At 38.4% G+C, this 15035-nt stretch overlaps 1 protein-coding gene across 6 annotated transcripts in view; it reads left to right on the forward strand.

Moving 5' to 3' along the window:
* The window catches only part of NEK7 (NIMA related kinase 7), a 131592-nt gene that overhangs the window by 29154 nt on the left and 87403 nt on the right, over positions 1–15035 (forward strand). For 5 of the 6 annotated variants that reach the window (XM_084638031.1, XM_084638032.1, XM_084638027.1 and 2 more), the window contains exons 2-3: positions 5596–5677; positions 10881–11021. In XM_084638031.1, the coding sequence (XP_084494157.1) occupies positions 5621–5677; positions 10881–11021 (198 nt within the window). In that variant the 5' untranslated portion in view covers positions 5596–5620. Of the gene's footprint in view, positions 1–4704; positions 4825–5595; positions 5678–10880; positions 11022–15035 lie in introns of all 6 variants that reach the window. The other variant, XM_084638029.1, reaches the window with a different exon arrangement.

A 15035-nucleotide genomic window follows, 5' to 3' on the forward strand; every position in this document is an offset into this window, starting at 1 on the left:
TAAGCAGCTCGAAAGAAGTATGGTGCCATGTGTTACAAACCCTTTCTGCTCTGCACGCCATCTCTTAGTCTCTTAATTTTTTAAGAGTGAGATGAATGAACTGAAGTATTTTTTGAGTCATAAGATCACTTAGTATGTAAGTATTGTAGCTTTGTATATGTAAAAAGAATTTCAGTATCTACAGTGGTTGTTTTTCGGTTTATAAAATAAATTGAGGCCCTAGTACAGGGAAATTCAGGCATGGAGAAGTTGAATAACTTACCTAAGATCACAAAGGTAATCCGTGACAGACTCAGAAATAAAATTCTTGATTATTTTGCATCCGAGAAGGAAAACTGCAGTAGTTCTGTTTCTTCAACATTTCCAAATAGTCTTGTTTCAGAGTCAGTGGAACTGGCTGCAAAATATAATTGTATTTAATCAAATAAGTACCCACCATGTATTAATGCTTTGTTCCATGGAAACAACAGAGTTTATGAATCAAGGCAGGAGTTTTGAGCCTGCACTTCAGTAAAATTCTTAAGAGCATAACTATGTGGTTATATTCCTCTACATTTATCTGTTTAAAGTTCTATTATAGTAGTAAGAGTGGTGATTGTAAAAGATATTTTCTGAATGTAATGAGATTTTGAGATGTGCCTTGTAACGTTGAGCTATGAGCTCTATAGGAACGGTGTGCTAACAAAGGGCAGCCCAGTTTTAGTGCCTATTGTTTAAAGCAGATCTGGAAAATAAAATCCTAATTTATTCTTTGATTTATATAATAATCAAATCCAGTCACTAAAGCCAAATTGGTAAAGAAAACTAAACAGAAAGGTAGCTAGAGCAAAGTGAGGGAAAGTTTTGATGTCACTGTTAGAGAAAATGATTGGAATAGTACCAATAACAGGTTATTAAAGGTTCTGTTTTTGTAAATGATGTTGTAATTGCCATCTGTCACGTTTTTAAAGAAATTCCAGGATCTATTACAGTGGTTAAAGGACTGTTAAAATAAAGAACTAACTGAAAATATAGATTCTTAAAACACAATCTGTGACTTGGGTTATCTCTGGGATTTGTCTGATTGCAAGACAACTATGGTGTTAAAGACGTTGATGGACTTAATCAGGGTATTTCAGTGTTCTTTAGTGATTAAACATACAAAAATCTAATTTTTCAATGGAAGCTACCACTGTACTGTGACTCGTCGAACCCACTGCAAAATACAAATGAAAGATGTTACATATCCTGCAAAGAATTGCCAGTATTGGCCTTGTCAGGCTTTTTAAATAACAGGGTCTGACTGCCAAGTGTTTTGGAACAAACAGCAGCTGCCAGCAATTTTCCAGTTTTATCACCATATTCATTCTAATATTTTTAGAAATCTTAATAATTTTTCAGTGTCTTCTCCTGGCAGGGGGCCAAGGCTATCATGAAATTTTGCAGATGATTAGTAAAGACTCTCATTAACAGATTGAGCAATTCCTCTAGCTGTTTTTCCCCCTGCGTCGTCTTTACTCTACATCTTTGTTTGGTTCTTCTTGTTTTAAGGATTAGTTTCACCCCCCTGAAAGTACTGTTTAGAACTACCTTCAGATCTCATTAATCTCTGCATTAAGTGCAGCCAGCATTCCAAAACTGTGCACTAGTTGCACAGAAATGCTGAGGATAAAGAGAAAAGAGATTGAGTCCCAACAGTCCGTTTGGTTTGGAACAGCCACAGGGCAATAGTATGGTTTGATACCACTGTTGGTAAGATATTGGCTGACTTCTTCAAATAAAGGAGTGAAGATGAGATCAGGAATGTGTCATTCCTGATAAATGATTACAGTTGGGCCAAAACCAACCTTTAATTGTGCTCTTGGCATTTTAGGCTTTGACTGTTACCAGTAACCCTAGTGTTTCTGTTTTCCTGCAATTATCATAGTATCTATCCATCCACTCACTCACTCCTGTTCATTTAATTGCTGATGTTGCTACCAGGTTAAAGTTGTACTCTCCATTTTATTTCTCAACCCTCTGCCCAGTGGTAACTTCTTTCAGACATAGAAGCTATACTTCTCTAGTTCAAGGTAATGTCCCCCTCCATAGTGTTTAACTAACTGTTACTGAAATTCAATACAAAGAACGTCAAGAAGAGTGTCTATCCTGAGAGTTTAAAAAGGATTTACCTCTGCTTTTAGAATTAATAGGTGGAAATTGTATTCCTACCTAATCTCTCTGTTCATGGTCTGGACAGGAAGGATTACTGAAAATTTAAAAATTTCCAGAAGAGAGCTATGGTATAAAACTGGTACTTAGAGTGGCATAAAGAACTTTTCTGATTAATCTGAAGGAAAACCAAACTTTACATAGGGAAATTGTTTTGAAAATATATGATCATTTAATGAGAAATACATACCTTTTGGTAGTTCCCACTTTTTTTAAATGGGAGAATGTTTTTAAGTTACACTTGTACATTTGTGATCTGATTTTTATAATAATTTGTAGAAAAGTCTTTTATTCCCTCCAACTAAAATGTTTGAGGTAAGTACTTCCTCATCTGTATGTCAAAGCTACATGAATTAAGCCTTTAAAATGGTAACAGAGAAAATTATAACTAGCTAACTATAATCCATTATTGGTTACTTTTACATGGATCCTGATCTTTATGTTTGTTCATGCATGTTTCTTCTTGATACAGATTTTCAAGCTTGTTGATAAATTGTATAGTCAGTTTCTTGATCACACTTTGGTTCGTTATGAAATATAGTCAAGAGGCCAAATAACAAGTGTCTGGTTTATTGCTCGAAGCCAATAATAATATAGTACAGGAAAATGGTTCTATATGATATCAGACTCCAATAAACCATCTCATACAGCAATGTTACATCCACCTTGTGTGGAAGGTGTGCTCCCAAAGTTGCACATTTCAGCTGATATTATTTATATGATGATTTTACAAGTTCTACATCTCTTTACACATCACTAAAATCGCACACATCTGTTTGTTTGGGTGGTTCTGTTCTTATCTTTGCTTTGGATTCTAGCATTCCAGGTACTGGTCCATGAAGGTACTTCCCTTGCTTGTATTAAGGGCAAGTCTACACTTAATATGCTGCAAGGGGTTTAGGTCGTGTGGATTTTTCACACTCCCGAGCGACGTAATTATATTGACATAGGTCTGTAATGTAGACCAGACCGAACACATAGGGAACTTGTCAAAATCAGGATGCATTTGTTCTGTCTTCTTATGCCAGATGCTTGCTTCAGCAACTTCAAGGTGTTATGGTATACTTAACATAAATGAACAGGATTATGGTGTAGGCCAGTTTCTGTTATATCATTGTTACAATATTTGTGCTTAATGCATACATATATATAAAAAATGTTGTGGATAATGCATATATTATTATATATATTATGCTATCATGCATATATTAGTGAACAAGCTTGACTTTATGGTTTATTTTTTAATGTATTAATATGTACAAGGTTAATAAATATATATATATATAATTACTTCTAGAAGAGCAGTGTATTGGGATATTTTTACATCCTGTAAAGCGACTGTTGTATTATCATTGTGACAATTTTTTAAAAAAATTTCTTGGTAACCTTATCATCATGATGTGCAGTCCTTTAAGGAAGATTACGCAGCTGTGAATATTAGCTATTTGTTAGACCTTTTCTGTAATATTTGAGATTGAAAGAGGTGTGTTTTTTTTTAAATGCACTATCTCTATGCTAGTAAGTGAGGAATTAATCCTAATACGCTATTTTTTTTTCAAATTGTCTAAAAAATTCCTGGCAAGTTTTCTTTAATGCATTTTTTAGTTTGGAGGCAATACATCTTATAATCTGTGTTTCAAAGGTTGTTTTAGTCAGTAGGTGGGTTGGGTGAAGAAAACTGTTTTTGCTTAGCAAGATTTTCTTGGTATTTATTAAGCTTAATTCAAGGATAAATAACTTAAAGTTATTTATTATTGTGTTCCTATTTATATTGTACTGTGCCTGGAGGTTATCCTTTCTAGACAAAGAGCTCTTTCTTCTGGCCGAGTCAAATTTATTAAAACATCCAGATAATAAAAGGACCAACATACAATGTAAAACTTGTTCATGGGGGGAAAAAAACCTTGAAACACACAATTAGCTTGTGTGTCTAAAGATAAAGTTACAACATTAAAGTGTATAGTGTTTTCAAATCTTCGAGGCGTATGCTTACATAAATAACACTTCACTGCAACTGTCTCATCTTACAGAAAACTGATATATGCAGTATATTATAAGTGATACCTTTTTGGTTAAGACTGCCTACCTCTTTCCATTGTAAGCCTCTGTTTTCTGTTGCATTAGCTTAAGCTATTTGTACTGAAATTTTCCATGCTTGTTCTCTCTTGGTTGGCATTTTTTTTAAAGGTTTGAGCAAAAACGATAGAGTTGTTTTCCGGAATGAGGTTAGTGGGGGGACAAACAGGTAGATTTCCCAATTTTAAAACACTCTCTAGATGGGTTTTTACAAAACAACTTTAGTGCTTCGTGGTTTGTAGTAGGAACTTGAAATTTGGGAAAGGAACGGTTCTGAAGTGAAAGAGAAGTGACTTTTGCTGTTCCTATGAAAAACCTTCCAGATTTGGCCAAGTTACAAGCTTCTGAAAATCCCTTTCTATTCATGTGCATTAGAACACGTTCACCTCCTGTCTCTTAATTATATGAATGTTCCAACTGCATTGTATATACTTCCAGGTGCTAATGAGCCTTCTATATCATACCCAGACAATATGGACTGAGAGAGAGCTCCACAAGGCATATAGACAAAACAGATGCTTCAGGTGCATTCCCTAAATGAAATACCATTTTGCCTTGGTAAGAGTTCATTTGGCTGTGAACCAGGACACAATGAGTTTTAAAATCTACTCCTTCCTATCCTTCATTGTTAACAATTGTGCGCTGTTTGGACTCTTCATATTAATCGAGATCTCATACCCCTGTCTTAGGATGCAGGCAAGCATTCTTCTTTGCATTTTACAGATGTGGTAAAATGGCTCAACTTCCATGAAATTCAGAAATGAGTGAATGTTACGTAAACAACAAATACCACCCAGAAGTCTTAACTCTATCCCGTTTTAGACGCTCTCACACTCCTGTCCCAGAACCAAGATATTTTGTCTAGCAAGTACTTGTGCAACCACCTGTCTACTTCTAGTGGCTGGTGCACACAGAGAATGATGGGGTATTATTGCTTTTGTCTAATGAAGTCACTTGTTTAGTTCAAGTCGTAGATGTTTGTGGTATGGATCTGACAGTCCCAAATTCAAACTCTCTGCTGATGACTTATGCGGTTGGGGTGATGGAATTTCTTCTTCTTCTTCTTCTTCCTTTTTTTTTTTTTTGTGTGGTCCTTTAAAACAAAAACTAGAGAATCCCCTCTCAGAAAAAGGGCTAAAATGTTTTAATGCTTGCAAAGTCAAGCATACAAATTAAAAAAATTTTCTAACCGTGAATTCATTGTGTACTGAAGCACAGTAAAATAATTTAATTGCATTATTATAATTGAAGCACAGTAGAAAGTGGTACAGTGAATATAAACATTAACTAAATTGCAATTTAATGAATATACATGTATTGTTTTTGTAGAACATAAAAAGCCCCGTTTGATACAATGGATGAACAGTCACAAGGCGTGCAAGGGACTCCTGTTCCACAGTTTCAACCACAGGTACTTAATTTTAATAGTCTTCAAGAACAGAAATAAATGGATTTAGTAAATGGAAGAACATGTTAAAATTAACAAACAGAACAAATTCCAAAAGGTTATTGTTGGTATTTGAATACTTTTTCTTTTCCATTATACAATGCCATTCTAAGAGGGTAGGTTTTTACTGCATTTAGTGTGTTCAGCATGGTATTCAAGGTAATAATTGATTATTTTAATCAAGTTACTTTTGGGGAATCACATAATTAGTCATCAGTAGTTAATAAATCAGATGCAATGTTATGAGATCAAGTGTCTTTGGATATTGGATTGTTTAATTTGGATTTTTCTGTCTCAAGGCATTCATGGAGAAAAAGAAGCCATAAAGAAATGTAATATCTCATTAGTTATCTTGAAATTCAATGACCATCTGCCCTCTAGTTCACAGAAAAAAGCTGCTTTCTTTTTTGCCTCCTGCTGCATCACCAACTGGGAAAAGTTGGAGTGGAGGTGAGAGGCAAAAATGAAAGTAATTGTTTTCCTATGAGGTATCAAGCTGCTAAACACTATATATTTCCACATTATAGCAGAGTTACCAGATTTATTTCAGATTGCTCCTTTTAACCTTCTGTTCTTACACTTCCCATTGGTGATCCTATGTGGGTTAGTGCCTTCCCTTGTTGAAAGTGGACAAGGGAGATACACAGTTACAGGTTTCAGAGTAGGAGCCGTGTTAGTCTGTATTTGCAAAAAGAAAAGGAGTACTTGTGGCACCTTAGAGACTAACAAATTTATTTGAGCATGAGCTTTCGTGAGCTACAGCTCACTTCATCACTCATGAAAGCTCATGCTCAAATAAATTTGTTAGTCTCTAAGGTGCCACAAGTACTCCTTTTCTTTTCACAGTTACAGTAGTTCTATGACCAGGGGATGTGAGGGAAATATAACCATCCTTGCGGTTGGATTGATGGTATGACTCAAAACAAAGGTAAGATTATCAGGCAATAGATAAGTTGGCATACTGCTTATTAACATTCTTCTAAAAATGTTGCTTCTGTTAATAACATTATTTAAAAACCTTTGGAAAACAACGCTCTAAGCTCCGATCTTGCAAAAACTTATAAAGGTGCTTTGCTTTATGCACTATGAGGAGTTACATGTCAGTCAATAGAAATCCTCATAGTAAAGTTAAACAATTGGGTAATTCTTTGCAGGACCAGGACCATAACTGGTAAGTTTGTTTGTTTGTTTGTTTGTTTGAAGCATTAGCCTGAATAATAAAGGTGATATGGCAACATGTGGTTGTTCTTACTTATATTGTCAAAAACTTCAGTTGTTTTTTGTTTTTGGCCAGGTCTTCATGTCTGTGCTCAGTATTGTATTTTAGTAGTACTTTCCTTGTTGCAGTGCCTGCATTGGAGCAGCTTTGAGGCTAAAATAAAAACAAAGCATTCTTGTAGTTCTGTATCCCTATCCATCAGACCCTAGAGTACCAAACAGTTATACGTGTAAGATATAATTTGAATTTATGCATATTCCTTACAGCTATCTTGGTGAAACAAGTGCACAAACTTATTTTTTTTTAAATTAAGATTTTTTTAATTAAGGCAGTGCAGACTACTACTGCATTCTGTATATTCTAAATCTCATAATGACTCATGTTCCAATGATGGATTCTCCTCCTTGACTGAATAGGAGGCCGAATCAGATCTGTCAGTTGGGATGAGAGGATGAGCTCCTATATCTCTGGGAAAACCCCATTGTGTCTGCCTTCTTTGGTAACAGGCAGTTCTTGTATCTTCCACATTCCCCTCAAAAACACAATAATTCAAATTCTGATTTACTATAAACTATGCGAACTGATATTTTCAGCAGTGGGTGAGTCCCCAGTCCTAAATTTAATCATTATATATGCTTCTCTCCTCATAGTTGTTGGCAACCCTGCCTGTCTCAGTAATCCCTCCAACTGCATCATTAATAAGGAGCTAAATAAGATCAGGCCTAATACTAATTCTTGCAGCACCCCACTAGACATCTTCCCCAATAGAAGAAACTGACATTTGTTCTTAACTTTGGTTCATCTTATGCCAGTTTTAATGCTATGCCTGCACATTCAAAACACAGTTTGCAGCCTGACAGAGACATAGGGTTCATAATTTCATACAGCTTCATAAATTGTAGAGACATATATTCCCAGTACAGTACAGCCAATATTTTGTTCCAAGCCAGGTTCTGCATAGGCAATTGTTCTTCTTGTCCTCTTTAAAGGAGGAGTATTATAGGGCTATAGTTGAGTTGACACACAAAATAAAGCACAGATTTTTACAGTGAAGGCAGTTAACTATTGGAACAGTTTACGAAGGGTCGTGGTAGATTCTCCACCATTCTCCAAGCAATTTTTAAATCAAGACTGGATGGGACTTTCTAAAAGATGCTTTAGTTCAAGCAGGAGTTTAATTCAGAGAAGTCCTATGGCCTGTTATATCGGAGGTCAGACTAGCTGATTAGGGTGGTCCCTTCTAGCTTTATTAATTCTGGGACTGATGAGATTGAGATTTAAGACAATCGGAAGACTTGATGATCAAGCCTATCTGTGAAGCTGTCTCATCTGGGTTTGAGGTTCTGAGGTAGTCTTATTCTTTGCTGATTATGAATCTTAAACACTTCACCAGAAGCAATATTTAGAGAAAATCATGTAACGACATTATTTTCACCTTGTTAACTCCAGTTATTTTTTCTGTGAGCTGGATACACACTTTAAATCTGAAATTCAGCACATTACTGTAACATAGTAGTGATGCTAATTAACAAATTAAAACAAACTGTAAAATAAATGTATTTGAAGTTAAAAATATAAACCATGTATGCCAACTATGCTGCCTTGGGAAATGCATTGAATCTGAACATCTCCTGGGAGCCAGGGCCAACATCACTCACTTCTGGACACTATTGTCTGGCTTCAGGCACCCTCCCCCCCCTCCCCCGGGGAGTATCACTATGAGTGCCTTGTTTTGCTTTAGACTTTCCTTTCTTGGTATCAAGTCTACGCTACTGCTGTTACAGTGGCACAACTATGGTGCTGCAGCTGTGCCAATTAGTGTAGACACTACCTATATTGATGGAAGGGTTTTTCCATTGATGTAGTTAATTCATCTCTCTGAGATGCAATAACTGGGTTGATGGAAGAATAGCCACAGAATTCTTCCATTGACCTAGCTGCATCGACACTACAGTGCTCAGGGCGTGAAATTTTTAATAGTTTGAGTGATATAGTGAGGTCAATCTAATTTTTAAGTGTAGACCAGGCCTGGGAGCCCTCTGCTACAGTATGTACTAATAAGATACCAGTCCTGGTCTTAGGATGAAACAGTCCTGAAAGTTAGTATTGTTTTTCTGTTTAATATGGTACCTGCACTTAATTGTCAAAAATGAATTAACTGCTAATGTCTGGTTGATTAGTGAGCATTTTGCTTGGTGAAGTTAAGTTAGTGTATGTATTACAGAACTTACTTATGTGTTTTTAACCAGCTATTTAATAAGCTTCTCAAATTTTTCATATTCATGGTTAAATTAGAATGTGGTACAAAAAGTGAAATTGTCATACAAATTGAAGTTCACCATAGAACAACAAAGGAAATTCTTTTGATTACATCCTTTTAATACAGTTGCCCCCCCATTCCAAAAATCTTAAATTGGGAAAAGAAGGGGAAGACGTTGATTATCTCATTGTTCATTATTTAGATAACTGTTCTAAGGAAATGGCGAATACTCAAAATGAAGAGGACAACTCTCTGATTTACTTAGTGTATAAAAATGTAATGTGATCATTAGTGAAGTGTATGTAATATGTTCTTTTATGGGCTCAGATGAAAGGAAACCTTTATCCTGCACAGGCTTATTTCTGTACAAATTGCATTGTGCCTAGGAGAGTGGTAGTTGGAGATGTGCAGCTATGTTGCTTCTCATGTCAGCTCTCCACATCTAAATTGTATGACAGGACAAGGGAGCAGATGAGACAAGCTGTCACTCAGCCACGCTGCCCTTTGAAGAAAGGCCATGGGGGGGAAAAGGTGCCGCAAATGGGCTGTGAAGTTTACATACACTGCCCACTGTTAAACAGATTACCTCTAATGAAGTGTCTAATGCTCAGACCATATCAACCTAATCCTTGGTGGCAGTTCATCCCTCAACTGCCAAAAAACACCGCCCTCTGGCCGTCTCTCGCCACTCTGGCCGCCAAGCACAGGGAGGTGCCTGGTCTTAATAAAGCAAAACAGTGTGTGATCTGACATGCAAATGTAGGTCATTGCATATGTAAATGTGTGATTACAAACCTGCATGCCAAAACACATTAGTGAGACTTTGCTCTCAGCATGCGGTTGTCACACTGCCTTAGTAGTTCACGCTAATATTTGTCAAGTTACTGTGCAGACCAGTGCTGCAAGTCCCAATTCAAATGTGAAATACATGGTACTTCAAATATAGCTTATTTAATATAGCTGTATTCTACAGCTCCATCTATTGAATGCTGAGTCTTTAATAATAAAAAAAATATATAATTTTTTCATCTCCGTATACTGCAAATATCTCAATAAAACCAGATGCTTTATTTTAGTATGCATTCTTACATTGGAGCTGTACTGTTTCTATCAGTGATGTATGTATATAGAGACACAATATTTTTTTTAATTGCATAACTGTAGACCCCAACAGAATATATATAAATCTTTTAATCACCAGTATCCACTTCAAAGATCAGCTGTATAACTAAATATTTTAATCACCTCTATTTATATTTTGCCTCTGAACATGAAAACAAGAAATTGCAAAGTACTGTGTTTCTGTGGTGTTGAGGCACTCAACTCCCTCAGCTTGTGAAGCGCATTTTAATGCATTTTAACATTTACTTATGTAATCTATGAAGCCCATAGCTCCAAGAACAACACTATAGAAGCTTGTCTTTATAGTATTTTGTGACTGGCCCAGAAAGTATTGGCAACTGGTTTGAATAGGAAATGATCCTGCAAATATGTACACACTTAGCTGTAAGCAGTGAGTAGTCTTACTGACTTCAGTGAAGTTACTCAAATGCTTAAAGTTAAACATGTGTGTAAGTGTTCACAGGATTGGGACCTTAGTTCAGAAACTGGTGAGCAGCTGATGTGTGTGCTTTCTCTGAAATGTAAACTTGTATGGTACAAGTTGTTTTCTAATGTCTTAACTGCAGAAAGCCTTACGACCTGATATGGGCTACAATACGCTAGCTAACTTCCGAATAGAAAAGAAGATCGGCCGTGGACAGTTCAGTGAAGTTTACAGAGCAACTTGCCTGTTGGATGGGGTACCAGTAGCTCTGAAAAAGGTGCAGGTAAGGATGTTTGTTTTAAAAGCAATAACTAAATGGAAATGTAGTAGTAATTTTACAAACATCAAAGAGAAGAGTTTACCTGAACTAACAAGGGGAAAGCTCCCATTAGGATATTGATTTTTTAATGAGTTCCTAAATATCTAGAGAGACGAACTCAAAGCTTTTTTTAAATTCACTAAATGACTTCTATTGTATAATGTCATACAAACCAGGCTTCTGAAGCCTCTTTAAAAATGGGTACCGGTGAATTTTTTGGAAAATTATTATTAATACAAATAAACTGTGGAGTGGTGTCAGAATTCAGACTTCAAAACAAAGCTTGGAATCTGTACTTAAAAAGAAAAAAACGTGATTTAATCATGCGTTATTTATAAAAGTCACTAAAATAGAAATGTTACCCTTTTGTTTAGCTTTTAAGTACAATAAAAGCTTTCTTATTGGGCATGTTGGGGGATTGGCGTGTGCCGGTTAGTCAAAAATTCTGGTTTACTAAGAGTTATACTTACCAATGGAATACCAATTTTCAAAGAGTTAGATACAATAAAATGAATCAAGTATAAAATAGTATACAGGGACTCACCAATCCAGTAGCAGTACTGCACCGCAGAGTGGTTGGTTTCTTGAAGCACTTAGTTGTATACAGGTAAAGTTTTCTATACAGTGAGTTATCTTATGACACTGTATATCACTATGTACAATGCACGGCATGCACCCAGATTACTAAAAATATACTTAGCACTAAAACTATATTGAACATAATTTAATCTTTGATTCAGAAGGCACTTCAGGATCTTGCAGTACCTCAGGGTCATCACTATCAACCTCAGTTATCATTGTAGATGTAGGTTTCAGAGTAGCAGCCGTGTTAGTCTGTATTCGCAAAAAGAAAAGGAGTACTTGTGGCACCTTAGAGACTAACCAATTTATTGGAGCATAAGCTTTCGTGAGCTAAAGCTCACTTCATCAGATGCATGGTGCCACAAGTACTCCTTTTCTTATTGTAGATGTAGAAGGTGTAGGAGATTGGGCTGAATCTGCAATGACCCTATGACACACCCTGGAAGCTGCTTTTTTGAATAAATCCCCGCTATCAGCTTGCTTACTTGTCTTCTGCCTTTTTTGCATAGAAGTAGAGTGCAGAATGTGCAATTGCATAACCTCCTGGGCAGTATACGAGTCCTGGTGACTAGATTGAAGATTCGTATTGGGAGATATCAGAAATGTTGGTTAATGGAGCTTTCTGGTTGATAAAGTGTTGGATAACACAGCTTTTACTGGTTTCAGAGTAACAGCCGTGTTAGTCTGTATTCACAAAAGGAAAAGGAGTACTTGTGGCACCTTAGAGACTAACCAGTTTATTTGCGCATAAGCTTTCGTGAGCTACAGCTCACTTCTTCGGATGCATACAGCTTTTACTGTAGTTTGAAAGTTACTTGTAGCATGCCTAGGGCAGAGAATATACCCCAAAAGTAAATACATTAGAGGCATCTGTAATTGAGTTATTAGAACTGAAGTGATCGTTACATTTTGAAGGTGGCACACTTCAGCTATGTTGATATTTGTTTGAGATCTGTTTCCAAATTTGTATACATAATAGTTTGTTAATGGTTCATTAAGAACAGTGGAGTGGGGAAACCTGTGACAGTGATTGTATGTAAGAGATGGAATGGAGCCTTTGCTTGTGAATTACCTTGAAAACTTTCAGATAAAAGGGCTGAGAATGACCTGGTTTTAAATGAATATAAAACAAAGGAGAGCTCAAAACCATAGCAATGGTTAGCCCAAAGGATAATAATGTATTTCTAACCTTTTTCTTGTACATATGAATTCTCATTACCAAGTTCAGTAATTATAACTATTGAGGGGAGAAAATGACTAAACATATGTCTAAGGCTATGTCTACACTGCACTTTTGTCATTTAAAACTTTTGTCGGAGAAAAAATACACCTCGATGGACACAAGTTTTAACGACAAAAAGTGCAAAAAGTGCTGGTGTGGACAGCGCTTTGTTGCCAGGAGGCGTTTTCCCACCAACAAAGCTACTGCCCCTCGGGGGTGGTTTTATTTTGTCAGCAGGAGAGAGCGCTCTCTCCTGCTGACTTAGGGTATGTCTACACTACGAAATTAGGTCGAATTTATAGAAGTCGGTTTTTTTGAAATCGGTTTTATATATTCGAGTGTGTGTGTGTCCACAGAAAATGCTGTAAGTGCATTAAGTGCATTAACTCGGCGGAGCGCTTCCACAGTACCGAGGCAAGCGTCGACTTCCGGAGCGTTGCACTGTGGGTAGCTATCCCACAGTTCCCGCAGTCTCCGCTGCCCATTGGAATTCTGGGTTGATATCCCAATGCCTGATGGGGCTAAAACATTGTCGCGGGTGGTTCTGGGTACATATCATCAGGACCCCGTTCCCACCCTCCCTCCCCCCGTGAAAGCAAGGGCAGACAATCATTTCGCGCCTTTTTTCCTGAGTTACCTGTGCAGACGCCATACCACGGCAAGCATGGAGCCCGCTCAGGTAACCGTCACCCTATGTCTCCTGGGTGCTGGCAGACGCGGTACGGCTTTGCTGCACAGTAGCAGCAACCCATTGCCTTCTGGCAGCAGACGGTGCAATACGACTGGTAGTCGTCCTCGTCGTGTCCGAGGTGCTCCTGGCCACGTCGGCTGGGAGCGCCTGGGCAGACATGGGCGCAGGGACTAAATTTGGAGTGACTTGACCAGGTCATTCTCTTTAGTCCTGCAGTCCTATTGAACCGTCTTATGGTGAGCGGGCAGGCGATACGGACTGCTAGCAGTCGTACTGTACCATCTTCTGCCAGGCAGGCAAGAGATGAGGATTGCTAGCAGTCATATTGTACCATCTTATGCCAGGCAGGCAAGAGATGAAGATGGCTAGCAGTCGTACTGTACTATCTTCTGCCAAGCAGCCATGAGATGTGGATGGCATGCAGTCCTTCTGCACCGTCTGCTGCCAGCCAAAGATGTAAAGGATAGATGGAGTGGGTCAGAACAAGAAATAGACCAGATTTGTTTTGTACTCATTTTCCTCCTCCCCTGTCTAGATCACACTGCAGTCAGTCACAGAGAAGGCGCAGCGAGGTTAATCTAGCCATGTATCAATCAGAGGCCAGGCTAACCTCCTTGTTCCAATAACAACGATAACTTTGGTGCACCATTTCTTATTGGAACCCTCCGTGCAGTCCTGCCTGAAATACTCCTTGATGTACAGGCACACCCTTTGTTGATTTTAGCTCCCTGAAGCCAACCCTGTAAGCCGTGTCGTCAGTCGCCCCTCCCTCCGTCAGAGCAACGGCAGACAATCGTTCCGCGCCTTTTTTCTGTGCGGACGCCATACCAAGGCAAGCATGGAGGCCGCTGAGCTCATTTTGGCAATTAGGAGCACATCAACCACCACACGCATTATCCAGCAGTATATGCAGCACCAGAACATGGCGACGCGATACCGGGCGAGGAGGCGACGTCAGCGCGGTCCCGTGAGTGATCAGGACATGAACACAGATTTCTCTGAAAGCATGGGCCCTGCCATTGCATGCATCATGGTGCTAATGGGGCAGGTTCATGCTGTGGAACGCCGATTGTGGGCTCGGGAAACAAGCACAGACTGGTGGGACCGCATAGTGTTGCAGGTCTGGGACGATTCCCAGTGGCTGCGAAACTTTCGCATGCGTAAGGGCACTTTCATGGAACTTTGTGACTTGCTTTCCCCTGCCCTGAAGCGCATGAATACCAGGATGAGAGCAGCCCTCACAGTTGAGAAGCGAGTGGCGATAGCCCTGTGGAAGCTTGCAACGCCAGACAGCTACCGGTCAGTTAGGAATCAATTTGGAGTGGGCAAATCTACTGTGGGGGCTGCTGTGATGCAAGTAGCTCACGCAATCAAAGATCTGCTGATATCAAGGGTAGTGACCCTGGGAAATGTGCAGGTCATAGTGGATGGCTTTGCTGCAATGGGATTCCCTAACTGTGGTGGGGCTATAGACGGAACCCAT

Source organism: Lepidochelys olivacea, assembly GCF_965140295.1.
Source record: "Lepidochelys olivacea isolate rLepOli2 genome assembly, chromosome: 8".
Taxonomy (NCBI): Eukaryota; Metazoa; Chordata; order Testudines; family Cheloniidae; genus Lepidochelys; species Lepidochelys olivacea.